The sequence below is a fragment of the Triturus cristatus genome, chromosome 7 (genome assembly GCF_964204655.1).
Source record: "Triturus cristatus chromosome 7, aTriCri1.1, whole genome shotgun sequence".
Classification (NCBI taxonomy): domain Eukaryota; kingdom Metazoa; phylum Chordata; class Amphibia; order Caudata; family Salamandridae; genus Triturus; species Triturus cristatus.
Window position 1 is genome coordinate 723,361,879 of NC_140590.1, and position 14,160 is coordinate 723,376,038.

Sequence of the window (14,160 nt, forward strand, 5' to 3'; positions counted from 1 at the left end):
TTTCATTGAACTGCCCCAGGCGACACTAACCTGGTATGCACATAGGATGCCTTCAAGATAGTCATAAGTGGAGTGAGCATAGGATCATTAGAGAACATAATGAAATAAAGTTGTATCAAATGTACTCTATTGAAGACGAGCTAGCACTAGCAGAAAGAAAGTATGAAGCAATCCCACAATGCTATAATGCAAAGTTTTGTCCTTGGAAGTTAAATGTTATGGCTAACAATAAAACAGAATATCCTCTTTTTAATCTCAAAGAATACATATGATCAAGGTAACAAGGCAGGTGCACACCTGGCCAGGCAACTGAGGTGCAAGCTGGAACGAGGGCCAGATGTACCTCTACGGAGTCAGTAAATTATGAATGTTTTGCAACTGCATTTCAGTCGCAAAACATTCATACATACCAGTGCTATTCAGTATGAGGAAGGGAGCCCTAAACACGCCCCTTCCTAATACCGAATCGCAAAAGCAAAATGCGATTTGGTAGCAAGTTACTGAGTTCCATTTTGCGCAGTTAAATCACTGTAGTTACATAAACCCCTGGGCTTAGACAACTGCACGTACAACGTCTACAAAGCATTTTCCTGCAGATTGGCTCTTCACTTGACCACCTTCTTGTAAATCAATTAGGAAAGAGGGCATGTCCGAAGCTAGCAACTCCTTAATCTTAAAGCCAAGGAGTATCCTAGGCAGTGTGCCTCTTATAGGCCCGAGCCTTATTAAATGTAGACGCTTAAATATATGCTAAAATTCTGGCAACTAGATTGGAATCTTACTCTCACAACTTGTACATCCTGAAGTGACAGGATTCAGAATGAGAAGGCACCAATTTCTCATCCTCCATATAGGCAGGAAGTGACATTACTGGTTTCCTGCCAAAACTGTATTTAAAAGAAGAGCCAAGCAAGAGGATTCCACTTTCTATCACCCATCAGCACAGGAAATGCCATCACAGAATCCTGCACTCCTTCCACTCTCAGGACCTACTGAATGGCAGCTGCAACATAGGCATGCAGTGGACGAACACAGCGGGCACACCACTGGGACGCCAAAGGCAAACCTGTCTGCACCGCTCAGTAGAGATACTCCGCAGCAGTCTTTCGGTACCTAGACTCAAGACGCTGTTTCCCCAACTGCTGCTGTGCCTCACACCAGAGGAGGAGCTTTGACCTGCACCCACTGCTGGCTTTCCAGCAGCCACTCACCCCTATACCCCATGTAAATACTAACACACCCAACACCCCCTCCCAACACACATGTCACACAAGCACCAACAACGCCCCCAACACCCCACCCTATACAACAAGCCACAGCAAACCTGTACATCCATACCTTCTCGCTTGAATGCTTTACAATACACAATCACTCAACAAACACAAAACCAAAATATGAGACCTGCTCTGACGCACCCAACATCCTCTTCATCAAAGAGACCTGGTGCAACCCCTCATCGGCTCCCAACATTTCCATGGCAATCCAAGTGGGCTACAAGATCACTCAACAGGACTGCCTTTACAAGCCAGGAGGAGGACTCGCTATTATCTACAAGGAATCCATCAAAATCATAACATCCACAGAGCGCTACCCCATTTGTGGAATAACTGCACTCCAAGTAGCAAATCTCCCAAAAACTTTACCCTGAATGGAACCCTCGCCTACCAACCACCCGGACCACAAGCCACCTTTAGCAACATCACCATCGACTCCAGAGCTTACATTCACTTTGGCGACCTCAACTTTCACCTGGAAGACAGAAACAACCCCTGTTCCGCAACACTCCGACAGCATGAGCAAAATCAGACTCACTGAACTCGTTTTAGAACCACCGCACACCGCAGGACACACACTGGAATCTAACTTCACCACAAGCGACAGCATAAAGTATAACTCTACCATGCCGTTCACATGGACCGGCCAATCCATCATCAATTTCCAAATCAACACACCTCAAGTCAACACCCCTACTAGGTTCAGCATTTCAAGCTGCAGCCAGGGCAAAATCACAGAAGCAGACTGGCTCAGAACCCTCGGCATGAATCAACTTATCCCCACAGACAACGTTGACAAGAACATCAACAACTTCAACAACTGCACAAACTCCCTCACATTCATCAGACCCAACAACAATAGTAGATAAGTTGGCCTTACTCCTGGCTAGTACACAGTGCACCCCTGAACCTTTAAACCCTAAAAGGTACCGGAGGGCATATGCAACCTAAGAACATAACTCTGGCTCTACAAGAAAATCGTGGAAACAGATCACTCCCTTACGTTTGTAACTCATGCATGCCCAAAGGAAGACACAGGAAATACTTAAATGGGCATTTCAATCATTTACTGAACCATTATGATTCTTGTGTACAATATGTGTGTTGCAATGATCAACAGAAGGAAACAGAACGGAGTAATCAGCATTACTAAAATCATAAAGAAGATGAACAATTAAACCATTGTGTTGTTACATTGATTATAGGCATACATGTATAATCACACCTACATCCGTACCTGGTGCTTGCTCACCAAGTAAGCCTAGTGTGTGTGAATCTGCCAGAATTCCTTTGGGTGTACTAACTTCCCAGTTACCCGTGAGCATGTTTCATGTGGGGCCATCCTGAAGTAGAGCTAGGAACCATCCTTTTCAGAAAGTAAACAGGATTCAGCTGGGCTGAATTCTAGCATCGGGAGACCTCAACAATGTCCGCGAAATGCTCGTCTGCCCAAACAAAGGAGTGATGTTGTTTATATAATTAACTTCACCCATGTGTCCATGCCGAAGCCCTAGTCTGGCAGCCATTATTGATTCCATCTTTAAAAAGCTGTCGCCGAGCAGAGAATAACTAACATCAACATTTTGCACAGTGAACTTAGCCCTCAAGAATGTTCAAGGATCTGATAATATGCCTATGAAGAAAAGGAAATGTAAGCAAAACCATTTCAGAGAATATTATCCCATACCAGCACAAAAGCAAATGTGTGTTAAGTGTCAATGCTCACGAAAGATGTCAACTTAAAAAATGAGCATGTAAAATGGTGGTGTTCTTGCCTGTGCCTAAGTGACCACATAACAAAACAAGTAGGCCAACTGGTACACAAGACCTCTGAAACACCAACAGACACTTAAAACAGCTAGAAAGGAATTGGAGAGCCAGCTACAACACCACTGACAGAACTATCTACAAAGCTGCACTCAGACGCTATCACCAGCAAATAATCACAAACATCTACAGCAACTTTGCACATCAACCCAACTCTAGAGAACAGATTGCTAACCTACCCACCACCACCTAAGATGGCCACCTGACCAAAAGGACACCCCTCACCAGAAACAACACAGTAGAAATCATGCATACCATCCACTCATGAGATGCAACGGACCCATGCACCCACCAAATCTACAACCTGGAACATAACCAGTTGGCACCACCCTGGCCCACATCATCAACATCTCCATCATGTCCACCACTTTCCCGGATGAATGGAAACTTGCAGAAATCAACACCTTCCTCAAGAAGCCCACAGCCAGCATAATCAACCAAACAACTTCCGACCATCTCCCTGCTCTCCTATCCTGCCTAAGTGATTGAAAAGGCCATCAACCAGTAACTCGCAGGCCACCTCAAGCTCCGCCATCTTCTAGACAACACTCAATATAGATTTAGAATGAACCACAGCATTGAAACAGTGTTCATTGCGGCCACCGGCGACATTCCACCCATCTTGGACCAAGGAGACCTTTAACACTGTCTCCAACAACACCTTCATCAAAAGACTCCACAAGATTGGCATACAAGGATCCACAGGCACATGGATCTGTTCCTTCCTCACAGGAAGAACCCAAAGGCTCAAGCTGCCACCCTTCACATCAGAGACCAATAAACTGATATGCGGAGTCCCACAGGGACCATTCCTCAGCCCCATCCTTTTTAACATAGACTTTACACCACTCACCAACATCATCCTATCACAAGACATCATTGTCCCATCCTACGACAATGACACCCAAATCATCCTCTCCCTGAGGACAAAACAACCACCACCAGAACCAACTTCACCAACTGCATGATAATGGTAACAGACTGGATGAGAACCAACTGCTTGAAGCTCAACTCTGACAAGATGGAAGTACTGGTCTTCGGCAATAAGACCTCTCCATGTGACTCTACCTGGGGTCGTTGGTGCTAGGACCAACATCCACATCCACAGATTATGCAAGAAAGTGAAGAATCATCCTAAACGACAAGCTCAACATGACGGCTTAAGTCAAGGCAGTGAGCACCTCCTGCTTCCACATCCTACACATGATGAAAAAAGATGTTCAAATGGATGCATCAGAACACCAGATCGACCGTCAAGCAAGCACTCATCTCCAGAAGCCTGGACCACGGCAACACACTATGACAGAATCTCCAAATAACTCCTCCTACCGAGACTCCAGACCATCCAGACTGCTGCTGCAAGCCTCATACTCAACCTTCTACAATGCACCTATGTAGGAAGCTGGCTCTGTATTTACTATACCAAAGTGAGGTATAGTATGTACAGAGTCCAGGGGAACCCCAAAGGTAGGCAGAGGTAAAGTTAGATAGCAAATTACTCTCTATTTGTGGTAGTGTGGTCGAACAGTAAGGATTTATCAGAGGACAGTGTTAAGCATTTGTTGTACGCACTCAGTCAGCAAATCATTTCACACACTCAAAGACTGAACTTCAGACCAATTGTTTTTGTATAAAAAAATTCCGTCAGTTATTTTATTTTCTAGAACCAAGGAAGCCTGGCACAGGTAAGTGATAAATACTTTGGAATACATATACAGTTGTAATACAGTTTGGATAGTAATTGCAGTATTGTTGCTGAGAAATGCAATGCTCTGTAAATAAAGTACATATACATTTGCGAGGTTGCTGGCTGCAGGACACATCGGAATTTCGCAGGTTCGAGGTGGAAACAGGCCGGTAGGGCTGGGGACAAGTCAGTGAGCGTCTTCCTCTTGTTAGCTTCTGCACAGCTGTTCGGTCCTTCTTCTTTTCTTGTAGTTTCTTCTGGTCTGAGGAAGCAAGGTTCAGGGTTGCCCCTAAATACTAGATTTAGGGGTGTTACAGGAAGGTAAAAAGGTTGGGACCAATGGCTCCCTTTCCTGGGGTGGGCAAACCCCCTATTATGCCACTGTCCAGGGGGAGGGAGGCATTAGCCTTTCACTAGTTGGCTGAGTCCCCCCAATCTGATAGATGGCGGGGACAGAGTTGTGCTTCACCTCGCCTCCCCCACCTGAGGGGTGGAGTTGGCAGAGGTGAGCACACCTCTCTTCCTCACTTGTTTTTCCCGCCGGTTCTCCCGCCTAAAGTGGGGGTCAGAACCAGTGGGGACCAGTTGCTGAAAGCAGCAAGTGGTCTGGGGAAGCTCACAAAGGCGGCAAGCCTTTGAAGCTTCCCCTTCGTGAACCCTGCCCATCCTGGGGGAGGAGACTTGGCACCTCGTCCCAGGATGTGCATTGTTTCAGGCCCCTGAGAGCAGCAGGCTCTCGACCCAGGGGTCCAGAAACATGTCTGGTGGTGGCAGCTGAAAGCAGCCACTCAGCCTGAACACTAGTGGTAGGATAGTTTTCAGGGGGCATCTCTAAGATGCCCTCTGTGTGCATTTTTCATTAAATCCCACACTGGCATCGGTGTGGGTTTAATGTGCTGGTTTCCAGTGTAGCCATTATGGTGCAGTTGAGTTTGTAATGACAAGCTGCCAGCACCATATACTCTTAATGGCAGCACTGCACTTACCATGTCTAAGAATGGACTTAGACACTGTAGGGGTACAGGTCTCATGCACCTGTACCCTCACCACTGGTATAGTGCACCCAGCTAGAGGGCTGACTGATCTATACCAGGGCAGTGGGTTGTAGGCATGGCACATAGAGATGTGTGCCATGTCGACTCTTCACTTTGTTCTGCACCAAAACACGCAGCCTGCAAAAGCGGTGTGTGAATGTAATGGTACGGGACCTCTAAGGGTGGCACAATAAGTGCTGCAGCCCTTCGAGGCTTTCTCTGGTCACAGTGCCCTGGGTACCTGTGGTACCATTTACCAGGGGCTAACCTGTAGCCAGAGATGCCAATTGGGTTTAGGCATCAATGCAGTTTTAGGGAAAGAACATAGGCCCTAGGTACCTGATTAGCAGGAGCCCAGGGCACACTCAGTCAAAGCACATCAGCAATTCAGCAACAAGTGGGGGCAACCATGCAGAACGAGGGCACTTTCTCACAACACACATCACACCATGCCCCAGGAAGCTTTTCTGGATACCCTTTCACTAGTGCAGCCAAATCAAACTTTTAATGCACACATATAAAGCACTAAAGAATACAGGACCAGAAAACCTGAACAGGCGCACACACTTTCACCAACCCACCAGACACCTACCATCTGCCTCACTGTCACTCACACACACTCCCTGCATCCACAAAAAAGGATGCCGCTCATTCTCCACTACATAGCACCCAAGACATGGAATGACCTGCTTCAAAACATCAGAGCCTCCTCCTCCCGCCTCGAGTTCTGCAAGAAGTTGGGGACCTGGCTTTTCATATAAGCACCTAGGTGACTATACACAAACACACCAGCCGAAGTGCCTGGATGCCCTCTCGGGTGATTAGTGAGCTATACAAATCAACATAACAAGGCCGACCCATGATAATGTTGGAAGGGTAGTACACCTTGTCAAAAGCGTCAAAGAGAAAGCTATTCTGGCTTCACTGCACACAGAATGAACTTCAACCAGGTGAACTGGAACTTCCTCATTAAAACAATATAGCCTTTGGCCTCACCTTTATAAAAATGGTGATGGAAGGATACCATGCTCCATGTTAATATCAATAACTACTCCAATTCATTCCCACTCCAGAGAGGCATCCATCCAGCAAGGTTGTCCTCTATCCCTGGTTTTAGTTGCTCTCAGGAATAAAACGACTCATCAAAATTAGAGCACACAACAAAATAAACTGCATTTTTTTTGCTCCTCATGAGCATGACAATCACTTTCATTGCAGAGGATGAATTTACCCCGAAATCTCCAGCTGTGTTACATTTATTACAAATCCAACTTAACAATTATGAAGAACCCTCTGGTTTTAAAATTAACATCAATACATTTAAAATACTGACTCCCAGCTACGATGGGATGTTTGAAAGCCCTAAAGCCAATTCCGCGGTAAAAGCAAATCTATCAAGTATCTTGGAATCAATATCACACCAAACCTGAATAACCTCTATAAGGTCAACTATCACCAACTGCTATAGACTTTATATGAAGACTTCACCTTATGGTCCCTTTCTTATCTTGGCTGGACCGAATCAACACAATTAAGCCAGCTTAGATTCTTAAATATTTATTACACAGTGAAATTCCCCTAAAAATATGATAGAAGCTACCACTATAATGATTAAAAGTGGGGCAATGACTGGGAAGAGAGCACCCTACCTTTTATGATCTCCTCCACATTACGGCACATCATCAGAAGGCAGTCCACCCATTGCCTCTGTTGCTTCAGAGATCTCAATTCATTCTGTCTCCACACCAGCATGTGTCCCATTTGATCGCATTGCTTTTTCTTCTGACCTGACAGGCGATTCTGCTCTGTAGACAAAGATATAAGTGAACACATTATTTAGATATAAATCTGTAATCACAAACAAAACCAGTCTACAGTGTCTATCTGAGGCACTGATTTGACACTTTGGTGATCTAATTTGCCCCTGCCCGTAACTGGGATGGAAATATTCTATAAATAATGCACTAACTGATGCGTTTAACAACATAATTTATGTAAGAACTATGGTAAAGGACCACGGTTTCACTAATCACTCTGAAGGTAACACTCTTACTCCAATAATCCATTGTTCGGAAGGGGCCAGATTCTCCTCCTGGTTGTTTGGGTATCTGGGGAAGGGTCCTAAAGATGTGTTCCTAAGTTTTACAGGCAGGTAAAATAATTTGATTATAAATTTTACCAGCCTTAATAATCTAAACATTCAATGCCCCTTCCCACAAATGAAAAAGGTAGACAGATTTCACAAACGTAAGCCTCAGTTAGTAGGAATAACTTAACTAATATGAATCATGCAAATCCCAGCCCTAAAAAGAAGTTGCTTATAGTGATATTGTTATGAAAACATACCACAATAGAATCTGTCATGTGCTCACAAAAGTCATGAAACAACTATCCAAGTAGCAGGTTGGTAGACTTTGTTACCGAAACAAATGGTGCCACAATATAGGTAACAGATATACACACAAATATGTGCACTTATTTCCCCCCCAAATAATAGTGAGACATTCTTGGGACAAATTAAAAAAATTCCACAAGAAAAAGGTTTATATTTTCTGGAAACAATTGTGCTTTACTACATATCACATTTTCTTTTTCAGTAAAAAGAACAAGTTATTTACCTTTGGTAATGCTCTATCTGGTAAAGTCACTATCTACCTGCAGATTCTTTACCGTAGAATATTCCCAGGCATCAGACTGGATACGGACATTTTTTTTTAGCAAATCCCCTAGCGCTCTGTAGGCGGCGAAGTTCGGCTCCACATGGAGTCAGTAGTGTTGTCCGTGCTGGAAGCGACGTGCACAGTGCTTAGACAGGCGCCACCGCGGCACGCTGACCTTCATTCTTGACTATATTTTCCACACCAGAAGCATGGATCCAAGCTAAGGAAGAGGGACATATTGTGCCAAAAGTGGGGTCCAAAAGGATCTTTTAATTTAAAAAAGACAGTACGCAGATCCGACAGGATGAGTGGATCGGTAAGGAATCTCTGGCTCGATAGTCTCTATCAGATAAAGCGTCAAGGAAGGCAAGTAACTTGTTCAGCTGATAAGAGACTTCTAGCCGCAGATTCCTACCTTAGAATTAATACCCAAGCAATACCTCCCTGGAGGTGGGTCTGTGAAAAATGTCACACTAAAAAGTCCTGCAGGACCGATCAGGCAAAATGTCCATCCATTTAGTTCTACCCTTCCAGGCAGTAGTGTTTGCTGAATAAGTGCAGACACACCCACAATACTGCCTGGCACATGTCCAGGATTGAAACTCCACAGTGGTTGCAGCATTGGCTCTGGTGGAATGAGCATGCAAGCCTCTGAGGTTTGCTTTTTGGTCAGTGCATAGCAGCTTTAATGCAGAGCACGATCCATAGGGAGATAGTCCGCTTTTGCACAGCCTTTCCCTTCTTGGCTCTGACATAATTCACACAGAGTTGGTCATCCACGCTGAACTATTTTGTGCGGTCAAGGTAGATGTAGAGCGCTCTATTTGGGTGTAGAATGAAGACCCTCTGCTTCCCTTGAAGGATGTGGTGGTGTGTAAAAAGTAGGCAGGGTGATGGACTGACCTACATGAAAGGGAGTGACAACTTTCGATAGAAAGGAAGCTCTAATGTGAGTAACTCTGGGTGGACGTTCAGGTGCAAAGGCTTTGATGACAAAGCATGAAGCTCACCGACCCTCCGGGCAGATGTGACTGCCACCCGAAAGGCGGTCTTGATGGTCGGGAGCTTGAGAGGACAATTGTGCAAGGGCTCAAAGGAACGAAAAATTAAGACCAGATTAAGATGCCACTGAGGCATGATGAAGGAGGTGGAAACCTGTGTTGACAACCTTTCAAGTACCTATTTACAACAGGGGATTTGAAGAGAGATGGCTAATCTGGCAACCACAGAAAGGCTGACATGGCAGAAAGATAGCCCTTTAGATGCTCAGAGCAGATCCCTGCTGGTCAAGAGAAAGGATAGAGAGAAGGGCTTGAAACAGGGGAGTAGAAAGAGGGTCAACCTGTTTCTCTGTACACCATGCCACAAACTTGCCCTAATTGCAGGCGTACACTGTCTTGGTTGAGGGACGCCTGGCTGCCAGGATCATATTGGAGACTTCAGGCAGAAGGCTGAAAGCTGTCAACTGTAGCTGCCTAATCTCCACGCTTGAAGACACAGCGTTAACAGGTTTGGGTGGAGAACCCTCCCCAGCTTCTGCAACAGACTATCCTCCTTAAGGGGCAGCCTGATCGGAGGACAAATGGCCATGCCCAACAGCCTGGGATACCAAACTCTACGAGCCCAGTCTGCAGCCACAAGGATGGCTTGGGCCCGGTCATTCCTGATCTTGAGAGTGGTAGGGGTATGGGCGGAAAGATGTCTCAGAGCGGGATTCACCTTGGAAACTTCATCATGCAGAACTACTGACATTTCGCATTCTTGGCGGTGGCAAACACATCTAACGAAGGCTCTCCCTACTTTTTAAAGATACCTAGCACCACGTCCGGATTGGGAAGCCATTTGTGATCTGCTAGGCATCTTCGGCTGAGCTCATCTGCCCTGGCGTTTTGAGATCCCGCCAGGTGATAATCTCTAATGTTCCAGCCATGTCCACAGACGCAGGGTCTCTTGAGGGGGTCCAGGACCCCACGGCCCTGTTTGTTGCAGCACCACATGGCGGTGGTGTTGTCCGTGAACACCTGCACTAGCCTTCCCTAATGGAGGGTAGCAAGGCGTTCAATGCCAGTTGGATCACCCGGATTTACAGTAGGTTGATGTGGAGTCTGGATTCCGCTGGAGACTAGTCTCCTCTGATCTTCACCTCTCCCAGATGGTCACCCCACCCCAGGTGTGAGGCATCTGTCACCACTGTCAGATCTGACTGGGGAAGGGAGAGGGGTCTGCTGCTGACCCAGTCTCATTTGTTAGCCACCACTGCAGATCTTTTGCAGTTCCCTCCAAAATCTGGACCATGTGTAAGAGATTTCCCCGATGCTGCACCCTTTGGAACTTCAGGTCTCACTGCAGAGCCTGGATATGCCAGCAGGCATGAGTCTCAAGCAGGATGCAGGAGGCCATGAGGCCCAGCAGCCTCAGAGTCAGTCTCACAGAAATCCAGGATAGAGGCTGAAGGAATATGCTACTTACCAGTATGCATCTGTTCTTGGCATGTAGAGCTGCAGATCTACACACTTTTGCATAGATCGCCATCTGGTGTTGGGGCCGGATGTTTGCAGTTTGTTTTTCCTCTTGGAAAGTCTTTGGAAGTCACGAGGTTGGTGACTCCTCCCTTGGATCGTATTGCGCATGGGCTTCGGCTCCATCCTCAGATTGTTTTTCGCCAACCGGGAAAGATGGAGCATAGTAATAACAGTGAAGAAACCCATGTGTGTTGTATCTAAATAAGATAGACTGGAACAGATACAGGTAGACGGGGAGGCGGGTGGGCGTGTGTAGATCTGCAGCTCTACATGCCAAGAACAGATGCATACTGGTAAGTAGCATATTCCGTTCGAGGCATATGAGCTGCAGATTACACACTTTTGCATAGACTATATAGCAGTTCCCAACCTCAGCGGCGACCAACGGTATCTGTTGCAGTGGTTTGAAATAGTGTTTTTAGTACAGCCTGGCCCACTCTAGCTTGTTGCTTGGTTTGCACATCTACACAGTAATGTTTAGTGAAAGTGTGCGGCATTGACCATGTAGCTGCTTTGCAGATATCATCTAATGGGATGTTCCCTAGAAAAGCCATAGAAGCCCCTATCTTTCGTGTAGAGTGGGCTTTAAAGGGAACAAATAGCGTTCATTTTGCTTTGTGGTAGCAAATCTGGATGCATTTTACAATCCACCTAGCTGTCCCTGATTTTGAGATGGGGTTGCCTTTGTGTGGTGGAGAGAAAGAGACAAAAAGTTGTTTGGTCTTTCTGAAAGGTTGTGTTCTTTGGATATAGTAAAGTAAGGCTCGTTTGACATCTAGCGTGTGTAGAGCCCTTTCTGCAACAGTTTGAGGTTGCGAGAAAAATACCGGTAATTCTACCGATTGGTTTAAATGAAAAGGGGAAATGACTTTAGGTATGAATTTTGGGTTGGTACGGAGAACAACCCTGTTCTGGTGCATTTGGAGAAAAGGTTCTTGTATGGTAAGTGCTTGTATCTCACTGACCCTTCTAAGGGAAGTGATGGCTACAAGAAAAGCTGTTTTCCATGTGAGAAATTGCAGTTCGCATTTATGCAAAGGTTCGAAGGGCGGTCCCATTAGCCTTGTGAGAGCTATATTTAAGTTCCACACAGGTGAGGGTGGTACTCTGGGGGGAATTATTCGCTTTAGGCCTTCCATGAAGGCTTTAATGGCAGGCACTCTGAAAAGTGATAGGTGCTGCCTGTTTTGTAGGTAAGGGGCAATTGCTGCGAGGTGTAGCCGAATGGATGTATAGGCTAGATTGCACCTTTGTAGATGGAGTAAGTAGCATATGATGTGTTGTATAGACACGTCTAGAGGATTGATTGTGTTGTTATGGCAATAAACAACAAATCTTTTCCACTTGGCGGCTCTAGTGGTAGGGCGTCTAGCTTCTCTGATGACGTTCATACAGTCAGGGGGAAGGTTTAGGTATCCAAATTCTAGGATTTCAGGAGCCAGATTGCAAGGTTGAGCTGAGCTGAGTCCGGGTGCCTGATCTTTCCATGGTTCTGGGTTAGGAGGCATGGTGAGAGGTGTAGCTTTTGGTGTGGTACTAGCGAGAGTTCCAGCAGTGTGGTGTACCACGGTTGTCTGGCCCATGTTGGAGCTACTAGGATCAGTGTGAGGGAATGCTGTTGTAGCTTTCGCACCACTAATGGAATTAGTGGGGGAGGTGGAAAGGCGTACGCAAATTTGCCTGACCAGTTCATCCATATCGCATTGCCTTTGGACAATGGGTTTGGGTATCTGGCGGCGAAGCTTGGGCATTTTTTGTTTTCGTGGGTGGCGAAGAGGTCTATCTGCGGATGTCCCCACATCTGAAATTTCGGGTGAAGAACTTGCGGGTGGAGTTCCCACTCGTGGATTTGTTGCGTTTGTCTGCTGAGCAGATCTGTCATAGTGTTTTGGACTTATGAAACATGTTGAGCTAGGTGAAAGATTTTGTGTGGAATTTCCCATCTCCATATGCGCTGTGCTAGTTGAGAGAGCTGTGTAGAGTGTGTGCCGCCTTGTTTTTGAATGTAATACATGGCCGTCATGTTGCCTGTGCGAATGAGGACTGCCTTGCCTAAAATCTGTGTTTGAAAGGAGTTTAGGGCTAGAAAGATTGCCAGTAACTCCAGATGGTTGATATGGAGTATTTTTTGTTGCGGCATCCATGTGCCCTGCACTGTGAGGTGCAATAGATGAGCTCCCCAGCCGGAGAGCGATGGGTCTGTTAGTATCATTTGTGGAACCGGGTCCAAGAACGGTCGACCTCTGGAAAGATTTGTGGTGTTCCACCACTGCAGAGAGCGATGGGAGCGACCGTCTACCAACACCAGATCTGTCAGTTGCCCCTGGGCCTGGTTCCATTGGCGCGCTAAGCACTCTTGGAGTGGACACATCTGGAGTCTTGCGTGAGGCACTATGAAAATGCAAGAGGCCATCATCCCTATCAGTTGCATAAACACTCTTGCTGGAAGGGAGTGTTGAGGTATGAATCTTTGACGCAAAGCCTGAATGCTTGCAATCCTGGCTGGATTGGGGTAGGCTATGGCTTTTGAGGTGTCTATGGTGGCACCGAGGTATTGCTTTATGTGGGATGGTGTTAGCTGGGACTTTTGGTGGTTCACCGTGAAGCCTAGTTGGTGAAGTAGTTGGATTGTAGTGGCGGTGTGGTGTACACATTGGTTGTAGGACATGGCTTTTATCAGCCAGTCGTCCAAATATGGGAAGACGTGAATGCGCTGTCTTCTGAGGTGTGCCGCCACTACCGCTAGGCACTTGGTGAATACCCTTGGTGCTGTTGTGACCCCGAATGGGAGCACCTTGAACTGGTAGTGTTGCCCGTCCACTACAAATCTGAGGTACTTTCTGTGAGCATAGTGTCCTGGAATGTGAAAGTATGCGTCTTTCAAGTCCAGTGTGGTGAGGAAGTCGTTTTGGGAGAGGAGCGGAAGTACCTGCTGAAGCGTTACCATGTGAAAATGGTCTGAATGTATGTATGTGTTTAGGGGCCTCAGATCTAGAATAGGTCGTAGAGTCTAGTCTCTTTTTGGTATTAGAAAATATAGGGAGTAGACCCCTAAATTTTGCTGATTGACGGGAACTTGTTCTATTGCCTGTTTTTGTAGGAGGGAGATTACCTCCTGTTTTAGTAATGTGGAATATTCTTGTGACATTGGGCGTT

General features: G+C 46.1%; 1 protein-coding gene across 2 annotated transcripts in view; it reads right to left on the minus strand.

Annotated features, from left to right (window-relative positions):
• The window catches only part of RNF213 (ring finger protein 213), a 2,329,248-nt gene that overhangs the window by 1,247,943 nt on the left and 1,067,145 nt on the right, over window positions 1–14,160 (minus strand). For both annotated transcript variants that reach the window (XM_085617427.1, XM_085617426.1), the window contains exon 18: window positions 7,472–7,627. In XM_085617427.1, coding sequence (XP_085473553.1) covers window positions 7,472–7,627 — 156 coding nt within the window. The remainder of the gene's footprint in view (window positions 1–7,471; window positions 7,628–14,160) is intronic.